This window comes from Prinia subflava, chromosome 1 (genome assembly GCF_021018805.1).
Source record: "Prinia subflava isolate CZ2003 ecotype Zambia chromosome 1, Cam_Psub_1.2, whole genome shotgun sequence".
NCBI lineage: Eukaryota > Metazoa > Chordata > Aves > Passeriformes > Cisticolidae > Prinia > Prinia subflava.
The window spans coordinates 102,316,143-102,329,175 of record NC_086247.1 but is presented as its reverse complement, the minus strand read 5'-3'; the positions used below and the strand labels follow the sequence as shown (position 1 = coordinate 102,329,175).

Below are 13,033 nucleotides of genomic sequence, written 5' to 3'. Positions count from 1 at the left end.
TACAAGTTTTTGCTGGAAGTGTGGATACTTTCATTTGCCTGGTTGGCTCAGAGTAGTTGGCTCTGAGTAGCATTCACATAATAGCAACTTGGCACTGTGTGTATTTGTGTGAAAAGACAATTGATGATATTTTAGGGTTATAACAAAACAGCTCTTCTTAAGTACATACTTTAAAAAAAATTGGCTGTATTTATCTTGCTCAAAATCTCAGCCTAAAAGCTTTTATTATTGTTAAGTCAAGCTCTTACACAACTAATGATTAGTAGAAATATTTCTGGAACTTTTTTTTACTTTATTGCCAGTCATATTTGATTTAAATGTTATGTAATTTGATTTTAAATCAATGTTAAATTTTAAATTTTAAATTTTTTAATTTTTTAATCAATTTTAAATTTTAAGTAAATGTTCTCAGCTTTGTTTCATCCTTGTTCCTTTTCTCTTCCTCCCCTCTGCTGCTGTCTTTGGTGATTGTGTTGATTTCCACCCATTCTTTGTCTTTTTTCTGTATACCATTTTCTGCATCCAGATGTTTATGTACTAGAACAGATTGTGGTTTTTTCCTTTTCCCTGGGTAACACTATGACATCTGTATTTAGTTTTTGCTGCTGTTGTTGCTTTCAAGTGTGTGCTGCCATCTACGGGGTAATCATAGAAATAAAGCTGGTATTTAAAAAAGATGTTTTATCAGGAGATCATGGAAAACAAGATCTAGCTAGTGGAGGAGGTATCACAGAGCAGTTGGCCAGATCTCAAGAAATCCTGTTTCTCTGTAGTCCCATATCTCACATCAAGCATGGGTGAAACTAGCCCTTTTAGAAAATCAATGCTTTTTAGTGATGAAATTATTAACTTTATTTCTTTAAATCAGAGTAAGCTTGCTTTGTCATTCAGTCTGGTAGCTCATTCCTTTTTCTTTTCCTTCCCTGTTGCCTTTCACATGTCCTAGTTATTCAGCAGTTTCCAAGATCTGTTTACTATATCTTTCTTAATTTGTTTTTCAAAGCTTAATTTTAATTCCTTATCCTTCCCCAGCATCTTGTTAACTGACTTTATGCCTCTCCTCAATGTTCAGTTTCAGCCTGACAAGTTCCAGATCCCTTCAGAATGCATTACTGAATATTAGTCCCCATTCTGTCACTCTTTCATAACATTTTGTTCCTTAATATCTATTCTACAGTGTACATTTATTGCAACACATCTCTTCAAGATTGTCTGAAAAGCACTTGGAGAAGTCATTTTCTCTGTACTGGGGTATCCATGCACGTAGAGAAGCTACCACTTTTGTCTTGATGCTGTTCATGTGCTTTCAGCTTGCAGATTTTTGACTAAGGGTTTAGCATCTCACAGCCTTGAATGGGGTTAGGTGTATGAATTCCTAGCAATCAGACTTCTATTCATTTCAGTTAGATGTGGCAAATAACAACTACATCTTTAGGTCTTTCCTCAGCAAAAAGACTGTTGGAGTGGGTGTGTATTTAACCACTTTCTTATAAAACCAGGCATTAGGCATCAAAAAGAAAAGTTTAACCTATGTAGATAACGCATTCTTAAAAATATCTTCTGACATTTTCTTCTTATTGCTGAACTCAAAAATTGATCTTATTTTTCAGCATCAAAACAAAATGAAGGAAGAAAAAATCAATGCTGAAGATTGATCAATGTTTTTCAAAACTGACTTAATAAGATAAAAATCAATGCCGCTGTATTATTTGCCATTCTTTCATCACCAGGAACATTCAAACATGGTAATATTTGATTCTTAAGTTAAACGTGAAAATATTTCAATTACCTCCTACAGAGGCAAAAGAAAAAAAAAAGGAGGAATTTATTTAGTCAAAATTCAGTTTTCTTTTTAAACCTAGTTTTGGAAATTGAGTTCTGCAGAAAATTAAAACAGTTTGATATTTTAAGTGGCAGTATATAATTATTCCTTTAATCACACAGACTTAAATAGAACAAATTGTTACTTGTATTTGCAAATTACAAGCTCTGATCCTCCCTTCCTCCTGCAAATATCAGTTCCATCTTGCTTCGTTGAGGTATCTGTACTCAAAAAATTGGAGATAAGCTTGGGAACTGAATTTCCCTCATGTCAGGTTCCCAGTGAGCTTGAATTCAGAGCTTTACTGTACAAATGCAATGGCTGATTAACCTTTTTTGGCAAAAATGAGTGAATTATTTGTAATTTGTTTGTTTTTTTCCTAACATTCATTTTCCTTTTCTGCTCCTGCTATCCCCAGTAATATTAGGATCCCTTTTTGATTTATTTAAAGAAAAGCCTTAGAAACTGAGTTCTGTTACATTATTGAACCAATCCCTAAAACATAAGTTTGGCCTGACAGTTGAGAAGGATTTTTTTTAAAAAGTATTTGCATTTCAGTATTCTCATTCACCTGCTGCCTTGGGTTTAGCCCTTTGGGCTCCCTTTTTGAAATTTCTCTTAAACAGCTGAGTGCTAGAAAATGTCCTTATAGGGAAGAAAATCATTGTGCTCACATACACACTGGAAGGTGTGAATTGGGATTTTTGGGAAGTACCAGACATTGAAAGACTCCTGATAAAATCCTAGATATTGGCGAGCCTCTGGTATTGGCACCTTTTGTTTAAAAGATTTATTTCATGAGCACAAGAAGACAGCTTTCTGCATAAATTTCTACTGAATTGATTCCCTATGTGCAAGCTGGGCCAGAATGTCATCAAATAGGAAATGCAAGCCTGATAGTAGTTAAACACAGACTTGGAGAATATGGAATTTAATCAGGTTCTCTGTGGGGCCAGCTACTTTCTCATCTGCTTTTCATATTCCTTTATTAATTGATTAACATGGTAAGTTTGCGCTTCTCCTCCAGTAGCTCTGAGTAGCAATATGTGCATTCCTTGGGATCAGACAGTCCCACCCCTTCATCTCTCATTCATCATCAGCTTCAATATCGACAGTATCTGTAATCCCATAACGAGAGAGCTTTGTACTTGTAGCTCTCCTCTTCCTTTCCTCCTCCCTCCGTGCTGTGAGAGAGAAGTGGCATGGCATATTGCATAGCTAAAAGCTTATCAAGCCTGAATTTGTTATACATCTGAATTTGGCAGGCAAGCATTCACAACCACTACACATAATACACAGCTCATCACCACGTGAAGCTGGACACCCTGAGAAGACAGATGATATTGGATTGGTTTTCTTGTTCCTCTGCAAACAATCAAATAGATTTAAGCTATGCAATCTGATATTCCCTAATTGACAGCTTTTCCAAGGTTCATTTGTTAACTGAGAGCATGACATGTATTGAAGTTGTTTCTTCATAATGCATTTGGCATTAACAGGAGACGCTGTTGAATGCCTCAGACATCAATGTCTCAGCAATAAGATATTTCACCTACAGTTTTGACTTTCTAACTAGTGAGTTTGTATTTGTAAGAGCTTGTGAAATGAGCAAAGGACAGGACAGGGCAAGAGAAGAAAGCGTAAGTGCATTCTCTTAAGAAAATTCATGAGACTTTTTTGCTGCTTAGGACATTTAGTTGAGTTTTATCATTCAACTTTTCTTCATTTCTTCTGGTATAAGACCTTGGTTTCTTGCTTAACAGAGTGTTCACTGACTAGTCATAGGGCTTCAGAGTCCTTTTATTTTGGTATATTTATAAATAGGTATATCTGATGTTATTTATAGTGATGAAGAATTTGTGTGTAAAAATGTGCTCGAGAGTTTTGCTTGCCTGCATCCACAAGAGAATGAAATAAAATGCAAAAAATCCTCTATTTAAAAGAATTTTAAGCCTCTCCTATATGAAGCCCAGATTTATTTGAAGGTGTAAATTATCTGTGTAGAAGAGACCGGATTTCTCCATGATCTTGTCACTACTTTTCATTTGCTGCTTTCTTGTAGCTACTTTCCATAAACACTTCCTTAGTTTCTTAGAACACAAGTTGAGCCAGAACTGCAGCACTCAGCACTTTTCATTCTGTTAAAGATTTCCATTATCTACTCTTCCTTGTAACTGTTTGTAGGATGTTCACACAGCATCTGTAAGGGCCAATTAAGAGATTTATAACAAATACATCATCATTAATAGCTATTGCTTCTTCTGCATCCCATGAACATTTTAGTTACTAGATAAATTTATCTTGGATGTAAAAAATGTTTTAATTTCAGGTTTTTTCATTACATTGTAATGAAAAAGTAAGCAGGTTACTCTAAATATTTAGGTTAATTTCTGTAGCACCTAGTTAAGTTTCTGCATGTATTTCTCCTTCTGGGAAGAGTACATGCCTGGAAAAGTACAAGAAATTTTACAGATGTCAAAATAATTGAGGTCCTTCTGTGGTGCTTTGACTGGCACTGTTTAGGAAGTGAAACACAGCTGTTTAGATGAGGAAAAGTGAATGGATCAGGATGCCTTCATTTCACAGGAATAAAGAGCCTAGCTTTGACAGAAGGACCTATTCAAATAATGCCAGGGAAGAATGAGCAAAGCTAGATTCTGCTTAGAAAAGACTAGAAACAGACTTTTGAAAGCACTAAGGTCTGGAACCTAAGCACCCATCTCTCCTCTCTGTGTAAACATCAATGACCTGACTTCCTGCTGCCACCAAATATTCCTGAGCCCTTGGGGGACATTCTGGACCTGTCTCCAAGTACCTCCTCATTTGTTTGCAAGGTCTGCCATCAAATGCCATTTGGGCTCCTGGCTTCTGACTCCAGAAACACTTCTGTCTTGCAGGGCAAGCACAAGCTGCATGTGGACACAGGACTGGAGGGCTCCTGGTGTGGCCTCATCCCCATCGGGAACCCCTGCGAGAGTGTGACCACGAGAGGCCTTAGGTGGAACCTCAGTAAGTGAGATGCCTCCGGGACGGTGGGTTTGATGTGGGCCTGACCGTGCATTTGGAACAGCTTCACCAGTGATGAAGGGCCTTACAGGTTTGAAGGTGAAGCATGGCACTGAAACCCTGCCAGGCCTTTTTTCGCTAGAAATGAAGGGGGTTTTATAAAAACAGCAAGAGAAATATGTTTAAACCTGAGATATCCCAGGCAGAAACACATTTTCCATTTGGGAGTCATTGTGCTCTTCAAACAGAACATTTGTTGAGGTCATGATACATTACCATCTTGATACATTGCCCTCCAGGGAGAAGAAGCCATGAGTGTCTAAACTCCTGTTTATAAGCCATAAAGTTACAACAGACAAATAATAATGTGGTACAGATTATTAAAGCTACCTCACTTTGCCTGAACCTGCTTCAAGTGTATCATCTGTTTCTCAACCCTGAATGAATAAATCCTTTTTCTTACTTTAAAATGGAAAAGAGTCCTTTTGATCTAGAATCAGGAACATTTATCTGTAGAGAAAGGAGACTTTATGACCCAAAAAGAATTGAAACCATCTTCATCCTCCTGCCTCTTCCCTCCTCACTAAGTCATTTGGGGTGTATTTACACAGGAAAGTAATGGGGTATTTTTAATGAAGATTCATTAAAACTTAAGTGGGAGCAAAGCAGTAATTGAGAGCCTCTAGTCTCAGTCTGATTGGCACATCCAGGCTTTAGAGCCATTCCATGCAGAAAGGGTATGCTGTTCTCACAGTTTGCCATGCAGTGCCTTCACTGGCTAAGAGTGAATGTGAGTGAGCCACTGTGCCAGCCAGCAGAACATCTGCTGCTTCCACTGAGAGCTTGAGCATGTGCAATTAAGGTGGTGGTAGGCATTAGTAGCTCATTACTGGTAACAGATATAAGTGTGGCATTAGTTTTGGATTGTGGGAGAATTGCCAGATGAAGAGCTGTCTGGCTAGCAATGTTTCTGTCCTTTTAAACTGGACTGGAAGAGCTGAATGTGTTGCATAAGAGACATTCCCTTTATTTGAAAAAGAGTCAGATATTTTCATTTGTATGCATAAACACAGCTGACATATAAGATACTATTTTTTCATCTGCTCATCTGCTGTTGTCCAGCCATTTCTGTGACCCATTGCATTGAAGTACTAATTTCTCAGAAAATGTTCTGTCCTTCAGAATGAGGTGCAAGAAACTCAAACCAGCCTCATGTTAATGAAGGAAGAATCCCTGAGTCCTGTGTTGTTTAGCAAAAGGCTACTGCGTGGATCAAAATGTGGTAGATGCAGTGAGGTTGCAGCCCTTTCTTCTGATTTTTGTTAGTTGAAAAAGCCATTTTTCAAATACAAAAGAATTTTTTCAGTTTAATTGCATAAATTTCATCAGATTTACAAGGTCCTCATTAGAAACTTGGTAATTTTTAAGATGGTCTGTCTGCTCTGTTTCTTTTTTAATACTAAATTATGATTGCCTGATCTGCTAAAGCTAAAGAGAAAGGCCTTGGAAGTCAGCTGTGCCAGCTGGAGGAGGATGCAGGGGGGAGATGAAATGGCAGCAAATATTTTTTCTCTCTAGGGTTGGGTTAAGACATCAGTTTCTTAAATGTTGGTCATAACTAGATATGGACCTACAGGGATTTTTAATATACTTAATTTCATCTTTTGTTTTTCTTTTTCTGGGGGACAAAAAAGTATTTATATGACTGCTTTCCTGCTTGTTTCATCTCAACACAACACCGTCATCTCTGCTTCTCCCCACCCTTGTTATTTTCCAGGAGGAGAGCTGACCTTTACAGTGTTTTCCTTAGTGATGTATATATTGCATCCCATTACAGTCTGTTTTCAGTCTCAATATTCATATTTCTCCCAGGTTATAGTTCTTTCATTTACTTCTCCATACTAATCACAGACATATCTGCAAAACCAAAAAATGATCTGGTCTTCCTTGAAGAGGCTCAATCTATCTGAGACGTCGAGGTCATTACAACCTGAAACTGTTCTCTTGCCCAAGTGACTAGAGCTAACTTTTTCACTCATCCAAATGCAGAATAACCTTTGAATAAGGTTATTGTTCAAATACTGATTAAAAAATTAAAGTGCAGTTACATTCCCCAAAAGGGAAACCAATATCTCCAATACAGCATGTGGTTAGTTGTGACTTGGTTGGATTTTTTCCTTAATAAAATACACCTACATTCTGATAGTTTAAAGTTTGATACTGGCTTCCATTGTTAATGTACTTACTTCAAAAAATAATAATCCTCCTGTAAATTGGGGTGGAGAGGCAAAGGATCAACTGGGAAGAAACACAATAATAAGAATGGAGACTGAAGTGTGATATGGATGTCAGCCTTGCTGCTGATGGCTGGCAATGGCAGAGCTTTACCTGTTCATTCATTAACAGCAATCTGAGCATACACTTCAGTGTAAATATATTGTAAACCTTAGTGAATAATTTCTGTGGTTATAAATTCATTTTCATGTGTAAATCATAAAAGAAATGGAATTTTTAAACCAAACATGACATGAAAGGCCTATTCCTCCAGTTTGTTATGGAATTAATTGGATGTGACCTAACAAGTTGGGTTTTAAAAAGTAATTTTTGAGCCCTCAGAATATTTATGTATCTGGGCAGCAAAGTAATTTCAGAATTTTAGTTGAAACACTGATGCATTAGGTGGTAGGGGAGCCCTCATTTTTATAAACAGTAATTTCCAGCAAATCAAAATTCAAATAACACTGCAGTCCAAGAAAAAGCTGGCTCTGCATCAAGGTTTTTGATGTGGAATACGAATTCCTGCCCCAGCATACCAAGATTACTCTGCCAATTAAAATTTGTAAAACCTTGAAGAGGTAGTCAAACATTATCTGTGTCCAGTGTACAGTGCTGTCATGATACTTCATAGGTTCTGAATACAAAAAGATAAGGATAAATAACTAGGACAGAACCTGTACTGAGGTTAAGAGTAAGATACCCAAGATCTTGTTTCAGTGGCTGAATTAGATAAACCTGAGACCTGTAAGTTATTCTGCTAGCAGAAAAACAATGATGTCTTTTAATATTACGGAATTCAGTACTTTTTTGTATGTTTGTTGGAGAATGCAGCATGTATGCATGCTTTTATGCATGCTTATCTTCGTTATTTGCTAGCACTTGTCACAAATAGAATTTTCATTTGTTTTAGTTCTCATCTTATGGGTGAAAGAACTTGGAGAAGAAAGTGGAAAACTGATTAGAAAAAATATTTTACTTGCTATTGTGTAGCACATACTCAGAACACATTATAAACATATTCTTTCCATTCCCAAAGGAATACAGATCTTTTCTCTATTAAAATCTGATTTACAGCACACAAATCAGATAATGCTTTATCTGATTTGACTCACCTGGCTGCTTGCTGATAACAGCTCTTATGTCTAATAAATAAATAACAAAAAATCCAATAATGCCAGAATTACCCAGCATTCTTCATTAGGTCCTCAGTGGTGCTTTCATGAAAGGTAAATAAGAATGAAGGTAGAAATCAGCTGCGCTGCTCATCAAAGAAGAGGTTGGAGGGTAATGGAAGGCTTTTTTAGGAAATGCTTCCTTTTCTGTGAAATTACTTTAGAAAATAGTCTTGCCAAGTAATTTATTCTTCATCTCTATGGCCTTTTAGATGTGCTGTATGTCATGCCTGTACTGAAAATGCCAGCATATATGTATATGTGTGTATATATATATACATATGTACAAACACCTATCTCTCTCTCTCTCTCTCTTTATATATATATGTATATATAAACTCTGTGTGTATGGTATTGTGCTTTCCAGATAATTTTCATGCCAAATTGCCTTCTTTAGGCAGGAAGTTAAATTGCTGTAAAATGCTGCCATTGGAAAGAGTGCTACTGTCATTTCACTTCAAAAGGCAATACCAAAAACAATGGGAGCAAGACCTTTCTGTAACTGTAATAACAGAGCTTCCACTGACTACTAATGTCACAGGTAGATGAACAGGAGCCCAACACTTTTTGATGCTGTTTACATTGTTAGTAAAACTGTGATGTTTGCACTGTTTTACTTCACTGGAGTTTTATTGATGTTGCATTGTGAATGAAACAAAAAGTTCACAGAAGCAGTTGTGATTTGTGTTTTTAGGAGAATTCGTAGTCTAAAAGATGAAAGAAAATTAGTAACTTCTTAAAAAAAAAAAAGAAAAAAAGAGGGTCAGAGACAGTTCTGGGATATGTTGTAAATTAAAATGGACAGGTATCTGTGCTAGGGAGTCTGTTTGTATAAGCACCCTCTTACCTGTTTTATAACTGAAATAGTTTATATCGCACATTTTGCTACCCCAGTTCTGATTGAGGCAAACTAAGTGGCGCTTCTGGGAATAGCTTTGTTTTCAGTGGCAAAGTAAATAGCTTCACAGCTGGATTCCCATTCTCCTCTGTTTTCCTCTCTTTCCCTCCCTTCTCTTGTTCTTTGCTGGCAGAAGATACATTATCAGTGATGCATTTTTTCACTTATCCATTGCAGCTCTAAGGATCTGGGTAGGAGTAGAGTGGACAGAAATGATGTAGCTGATCCCAAAGCATTGGGTGGCTTTGACCTTTGGCAAGCTGTTTACCTGCAGGAGTGCTGCTGTCTGCCTTTCAGGGTCATATCATTTATTACAAGGCATGGCCTGCTGAAATACTTTTCCAGTGAAGCAGATGTTCTGATGGTGGTAGTCTGGCCTCCCACTGGCTTACTGCAAGTCAGCAAAAACAATGAGGGCCTTGCTTAGCATTGCATAAAATTATTTTGAACCACAAAGACCATTTAGTGTACATTAAATGATGAACAAAGAACTCAGTTGTGCTAGGCCTCTAAACCTGTGTTTGCATTTTTTTGCTGAACAGCAGCTTGAAAACTTAGTCAGACTTTGTGAACTTTGTGAAAAGGCTTGAAGTGGGGATTTTGAGGTCATTGAGGACATTTCCACATATGTCAATAAATGTTTGAAATTAGTGGTAGAGAGATTCAGATCCAGCTCCTCTTTAGCAAGGTAGCAGGGACCCTGACATTCAGTTCAGAAAGGTTGCCTTAAGGTTACAAACAGATATAGTTTTCCAGATCACAGTGTTAGGGCAACATTACTACTGTGGGATTCCACTTCCAGAAAGATTCATGTGAGTACTTTAGTTCTGAACTAGCTCAAACCACTTCTACTGGTAAGGTTAGCTCAGCTGGAAAGCCATCTTCAATGGGATATAGAGAATGTGTATATGACCCTTCCATGCAGCAGTAATAGGCAATAATTGCCAGGAAGGAGTAGAATAAAAAAAATCTCAGAGAGACTCCAGCACACTTGTACACAGAGTAGATGACTCTGCAAAACCTGTGTAATACTATCCTGAAGTAAATTGAATAAATTTAGAATCATAATAGGATGTCCTGAGTTGGAATGAACCCATCAGGATCATCAAATCCAACTCTTGGCCCTACACAGGACAACCCAAAGAGTCACACCGTGTGCCTGAGAGTGTTATCCAAGTAATTTTTGAACTACGTGACCCCCAAATCTTTCTTGTAGGCTTATACTGGAAGGCTGTAATTAGGTCCCTCTGGATAGCATCCCGTCATTCAGCTGTGTCAACTGCACCACTCAGCTTGGTGTCATCTGTAGATTTGCTTAGTCCCTTCATCTACATCATTAATGAAGGCATTTAGTAGCAAAGGTTCCAATACGGATCCCTGAGTGACACCTCTTGTCACAGATGTCCATTGGGACTCGGAGTCACTCACCACCACCCTCTGAATGTGACCATACAACCAATTCCTCATCCACCTAATAGTCCACCTAACAAATCCATCTCTCCCCAGGTTGGAGAAGAAGGAAGTTCTGGGGAACTATGTTCAAGACTTCTTACAGAAGTCCAGATAAATGACATCTGGAGCTTTGATCATTTCCCTGGGGAGCCTTCTCCACTGATGTGGAGTATACATAGAAGTCCACTGGGTTGTTCAGGCAGGACATGCCCTTGATGGAGCCGTGCTGGCTGTATCAAATCACCTCCCTGTCCTCCATGTGCCTTAGCATGGCTTCTAGCAGGATCTGTTTCATGATCTTCCCAGGCAAAGAGGTAAGGCTGATAGCTCAGTGGATCCCAGGGTCCAACTTTCTACATTTTTAAAGAGAGGTACAATATTTTCCCTTTCTTCTGTCACCTGACTGCCAGGACTTTTCAAATATCATGGAGAGTGTCTTGGCAACTACATCAATTCTCTCAGGACTCTGGGATGTATCTCTTCAAGTCCCATAGACTTATGTACATTCAGGTTCCTTAGATGGTCATGAATCTGATCTTTTCTTACAGTGGGAAGCACTTTACTCCCCCAGGCCCATCCTGCTGTCCATCCGCTCAAGAGGTGTGGGAAGAGAGGTTGACACAAAGACTGAGGCAAAAGACGTGTTGAGTACCTCAGCCCTCTCCTCATCCATTGTTACCAATTTTCCACCATTGTTTATTGAGGGTGGGTGAACCTTCTTTGACCTTTTTTTCTGGTTAACATACCTGTCGAAGCCCTTTCTGTTATTCCTTGCATCCCTTGACAGGTTCAGCTTTACCTTGGCCTTCCTCAACTGTACTTCATCTCTGTATTCTTCCCAGGTTTTCTGTCCTTGTTTCCACTGCCTGTGCATTTGCTTCTTTCCCTTTAGTGTGACCACCAATTCCCTACTCAACCATGCCCATCCCTAGTTTTCCCTGTCTGTTTTCTTGCTCCTGGAGATTGCCAGCTCTTGTACTCTATGGAAGACTTCCTTAAAGAACTGCCAGCTCTACTCTGTTTCCCTGTCCGTGAGGGCAGTTTCACAAGGGATCCCACTGACTATCTCTCTGAAGAGCTGGAATTTTGCTTTCCTGAAGTTCAGAGCCTAACTTTACTCCTTACCTGACCTGTACATCTCAGGACTGCAAACTCCACCTGTGTGTGGTCCCTGCAGCCCAGGCTGTCCCCAGTCTCAATGTCCCCAGTTCACTCACTTCACCTCCCCAGCCAGAACACTAATGTATGTGCAGCTACGTTGTTGTGGCACATTGCAACTATGGAAACTAATTTCATTATTAATATAGAGGGGAAAGGGTTGTCAAGAGAGCAAAATACTGTTCTTTCCCTTGCATCCCCTCTGTTCTTCAGTCCTTGCTTCTGCTAATGGAAATGTAACCCAGAGGGATGAAGAAATAGGTTCTCTGCTTCAGCCCAGCATTGGTGCAGATTATCCTTATCACTCTGGTGGCTGTGGATTGGTGAGAGTACAAAAAGTCACATGAAAATCAAAAGCAACCTGCTGCTACTGAAGGATGTCCATTGTAAAGTCAAAACACCTTTTTGAGCAAGAGGGAGATCTGCAGAGAGCCAAGCTACCATTTAGATTGGTGGGTGTCCAAATTAGCTCTGTGGATATCAGTACTGACTCTGAATTTTCACTGGCGAGTGTGGGAGCTGAATTTGTCCAAGAAAGAGACCTCATAGTTTATACTGATGACATTTAACCCTAAAGACATTCCCATCAGTCAACCTGTCCACATGGATACTGGGAAATCATCTTTTTTAGACAACAGCAGAGGCAAAGTTGGAACATAATGGTGTACTTCAATGAAAGTCAGTGAAAAATTGGCCCAAGTACAAATGCCCATTTGTCATATCCCTTGCAAATATATTTTAATTGTTTTCATCCTTAAATGCCCAGAACCAGCCATAATAAATGTAAATGTCACACTGCCTGGAGATTTCCAAAAACAAGAAAGCTCTCTGAAGCAGGTGGTGAGTTATTGCCAGTTCCCAATGTCTCTGCAGAACCACAAAAGGGCAAGGACCAGTAGGAGGACAAATCAATCACATGTGGCTGGAGTATTCCAGAATTAAAAAATGAAATGTGTTTGTCTATGATGACTAAGTTAATGAGTGAGTGCTATTTAGATTTTTGGGGGGTTGTTCAAGTAGGTATACATTGCCGCTAAGCATTGACTCCTCCTTTGCAATTTGTTTGTAGACCTTTTAGTTCTGTTTACGTTTTCAGTACATACTAGCGTATGTGATTGATCTCTTCTTCCCAAAAATATGACACTAAAGGAAATTATTTTCTCTGCAGTGATATATTCCTGTACCCTAATGGCAGACAGTCCTGGCTATCTCCTCTACAGTGTCTCAATTCTTCATTCACTGTTCCCT

At 38.7% G+C, this 13,033-nt stretch overlaps 1 protein-coding gene across 2 annotated transcripts in view; it reads left to right on the top strand.

The window, feature by feature from the left end:
- Positions 1 to 13,033, top strand: part of TPK1 (thiamin pyrophosphokinase 1) — a 299,636-nt gene that overhangs the window by 231,212 nt on the left and 55,391 nt on the right. For both annotated transcript variants that reach the window (XM_063405764.1, XM_063405754.1), the window contains one exon: positions 4,720 to 4,831. In XM_063405764.1, coding sequence (XP_063261834.1) covers positions 4,720 to 4,831 — 112 coding nt within the window. The remainder of the gene's footprint in view (positions 1 to 4,719; positions 4,832 to 13,033) is intronic.